Below are 3663 nucleotides of genomic sequence, written 5' to 3'. Positions count from 1 at the left end.
GACCAGGATGGTCTCGATCTCTTGACCTCGTGATCCACCCGCCTCGGCCTCCCAAAGTGCTGGGATTACAGGCGTGAGCCACCGCGCCCGGCTGCTAGGTTTCTTACAATCCTGAGATAGATATCATTTTACAGATAATCAGCTGAGGCTCAGAAAAGCTACATGACAATTATGTGGTTGGCATTTTTTACGGGTTTCTCACATAACCCCTGTGAGGTAGATTTTTTTCCCCTTATTTTACAGATGGGAAAAACCATGGCTCAGAGAGGTATAGCAAACTGACATACAGCCAGCTGTGGAGCTGAGATTCACAGCCAAGGCTGGCTCTGAAGCTGTCTTTACCACATCAAAGGTGGAGCAGAGGGTCTTACAACCTGGCAACTCCCCTGCTGGGAACTCTCCAACACTGGCCTGGAAATACTTTTACATCATTTGGCAGGAAGGGCGGCAGGAACCTGAGTCTCTGATTACAGTCAAGATGATGAGCCCAGGTTGAACTGTTAATATTATGAGAAGGAGAACTTGGGCGGTGAAAGGGCTAGGAGTTCAAAAAGGGGCTGTGTAGGCACAAGCTGCTCCAGGGTGTCATTTCCCTTGGCCACGCTGCCCTCCCCATTCCCTCTAGGAGGACTGTACCTTCCCCATTAGACTCCATTCTTGAGGCTGTGTTGACCGTGTCCCCAAAGAGACAGTAACGAGGCATCTTCAGTCCCACCACTCCGGCACACACGGGTCCTGGGAGGAGCAAGGGAAGGAGCAGAGCCCATCAGTGAGGGAGGGAGGGAGGGGTGTTAAGGGAGGTAGGTGGGCAAGGGGGGGGGTGAAGAGAGAGAAAGAGAGAGAGAGAGATATGAAAGGGTGAGTGCCGGGCCAGGGGACAAATTTCCCTTGGAAGCCTTGGCTTGCGGATGCCCCACCTGTACCTTCAGTGGCCTCACCTGTGTGGATGCCAATGCGCAAGCGCAGCTGCTCCTGGGGCCGGTGGCGGATTCGGAAGGAGCGCACAGCATCCAGCAGCGCCAGGGCCATGCGGGCCACCTCGCAGGCGTGGAGCCGCCCATTCCGCACAGGCAGCCCTGACACCACCATGTAGGCGTCGCCAATTGTCTCCACCTGTTGGGGTGGGGAGGGGGTGCAGGACTTGAGGGCTGCAACTGTGTGGCTGGCCACACCGTCACACTGGGTGCAGCGCCTGTCATTCTGTACCCTCATCTGTCTTTGCTCATCCTCCATCCCACATGGGTTCTCTGCCTGTTCCTGGGTCTCCCTGTGCCACTGTCTCTTCCCATGTTCCCTGGTCTCCTCTCTTAAGACTCCACATCATTCTGCCTACCCCTCATCTTTTTCTGACCCTGTCCACGTCTGTCTGTCTGTCCTTCCCATCCCCACTCCCACCCTCACCTTGTACACATCAAAGTTGTCTATGACAGCATCAAAGCAAGTGTACAGGTCATTGAGCAGGGTCACCACCTGGAAGGGAAGAGAAGCTAAAAGAGACAGGAAGTAAGGGACCCCCATCTGGGCTCAAGTGGGAAAAGCAGAACCAGAAGGCAGGTCTGGTGGAATCCAGACACTGAGCCAGGCCAGCCTGCCTGCCTGGCACCTGCGGCTGATCCCTGGCCTACCTGCATGGGTGTGCTCTCTGCTGACAGCGCTGTGAAACCCACAATGTCACTGAAGTAGATGGTAACGCTGTCAAAGGCTTCGGCCTGCACTGTCTCCCCACGCTTCAGCTGCTCAGCCACTGAGCTAAAGGGTCAGAGCAGGTGCAGGATCAGAGGGGAGGGCCAGGACAGGGCCTTTGTGTTGGGGGCTCCCCAGACTCAGGCACTCACTGAGGCAGGATCTGGTAGAGCAGGGCCTCGGCCTTGCGCTTCTCCTCCAGGTACGCCTGGGTCCGCTCCTCCACCAGCTCCTCCAGGTTGTTCGCGTACTGCTCCATGCGGGACAGCAGGTTGTCCAGGATGTTGCTGCTGTTCTCCCTGGGGCGGCGGGTGGCGGTGGGGGTGGTGAGAGAGGAGCAGCGAGGCCTCCCTGGGAGCGCCCACCCCCAGGCACTCCCCCTGCCCAGGCTGCAATGGGGACTCTGGAGAGACTCGGGGTTGAGGGCACAGCAGGATGCGGGGGAGCAGGGGAAAACAGAAGGAAGAAAGTTCAATTCCTCTCTGAGACCCCCAGGTCAAGTATGAAGCTTCAGACAGGTGGCCACTTTGTTCATCTTTGTTGAAACCAGTAGGTTGGAAGGAGGTGGAGGCGGTGGAGAAGGACAAGGGTCAATTGCAAAGTGATGGCCACAGAAGGGTGTGTCTGGAGGAACTGGGCCTGGTGGGCACACTGGGCAAGAGAGATCGAGGACTGGGCAGGAGCTCCTGTGGAGGTCCAAGAGCCTACAGGGCAGGAGTCAGGGGGCCCAGCTACTCTGCACACTGCTGAGAAGTCCAGGGGCCAGCAAGGGGAGTGGGCAGGAAGGGTGTAGGGTGTCGACGGTGGAGGGAAGGGGTATAAATGGCAGGGGACTGTGGGAACAGATGTATTTGTGAAGAGGGCCATGAGGCTGCGGTGGGCTGGAGCAGACAGACTGTGTAGGGAGGAAGTGAGTGGTCTCCCTCTGCCACTGCGGGGATAAGCCAGAAGCGTTGGGTAAATGGTGGCTGTGGAGGAGGGGCCTGGGGGATTCATGACAAACACCAGGGACCTGTTAAACTTGCGCAGCGTCAGGCGGATCTGCTGGAATGGCGGCCTCTCCTGCGGGTCCTCTGCCCAGCACCGCTGCATCAGCAGCCCCAGCTCCTCCAGGTGACTCTGCAGGGCCAGGGAAGGCCGGAAGGGGGGCTGCTCACCCCGAGTCACCCGCTCGATGATCTCTGTATTGGGAGGTAGAGGAGCTGAGGGGTGGGGCTGGCCAGGGGCCTGTTGAGAGACTGGGGCAACCAGCTGGGGTGGCAGGGGAAGTCCAAGACCAAGGCAGGGGGGCTGGGGACTGGTCACTGACAGCAATGGGTCAAAGGGTGGCGACTGAGCCCCATTCCAGAAGGAGGGTGTGGTGGTGCTGCCAGGGGACCCTCTACCTGGGACTGTGGTTTGTTGAGACTGTGGGCAGGTTTGAGGAAGGCGTGCTTCTCTCACCTTTGGGGCTGAGGTCCAAACCTTCCACATGGAAGACCCCACTCCTCAGGGCAATCTCCTGAAGGATGATCCCAAAGCTGTATACGTCACCAGCCTGGGAGCCGCGCACAGGGGGTGAAGCCATTCGCAGGAGCTCAGGGGCTGTCCACAACTTTTCTGTGGGTCAGAGGTCAGGAGTCACCAAGTGAGGGAGCCCAAAGCTAAGAGGTGAGGGGAAACGAGAATGTGGCAAAACTGATCTGGATGCATCACAGAGGATCTGGATGCATCACAGCGGATTAGAGCTAGAGGAGGCCTTAGAGACCACTTTGTCTGGCCTTCCCTTTTCCTTTTTTTTTTTGAGATGGAGTCTTGCTCTGTTGCCCAGGCTGGAGTTCAGTGGCATGATCTCAGCTCACTGCAACCTCCATATGCTGGATTCAAGCAATTCTCCTGCCTCAGCCTCCCGAGTAGCTGGGACTACTGGTGTGTGCCACCATGCTCGGCTGATTTTTTGTAGTTTTTTTTTTTTTTTTTTTTTTTTTGAGACGGAGTTTC

General features: G+C 57.2%; 1 protein-coding gene across 1 annotated transcript in view; it reads right to left on the bottom strand.

Moving 5' to 3' along the window:
* NPR1 (natriuretic peptide receptor 1) overlaps positions 1-3663 on the bottom strand; it is an 18016-nt gene that overhangs the window by 2860 nt on the left and 11493 nt on the right. Inside the window, exons 12-18 of the mRNA XM_037733086.1 lie at positions 3127-3282; positions 2696-2864; positions 1836-1982; positions 1626-1749; positions 1402-1470; positions 939-1113; positions 637-735 (exon numbers count right to left, since the gene is read on the bottom strand). Of these exons, the coding sequence (XP_037589014.1) occupies positions 637-735; positions 939-1113; positions 1402-1470; positions 1626-1749; positions 1836-1982; positions 2696-2864; positions 3127-3282 (939 nt within the window). The remainder of the gene's footprint in view (positions 1-636; positions 736-938; positions 1114-1401; positions 1471-1625; positions 1750-1835; positions 1983-2695; positions 2865-3126; positions 3283-3663) is intronic.

This window comes from Cebus imitator, unplaced genomic scaffold (genome assembly GCF_001604975.1).
Source record: "Cebus imitator isolate Cc_AM_T3 unplaced genomic scaffold, Cebus_imitator-1.0 Scaffold491, whole genome shotgun sequence".
Lineage (NCBI taxonomy): Eukaryota > Metazoa > Chordata > Mammalia > Primates > Cebidae > Cebus > Cebus imitator.
The sequence above is the reverse complement of the archived record's forward strand: the minus strand, read 5'-3'. Positions and strand labels throughout refer to the sequence as shown.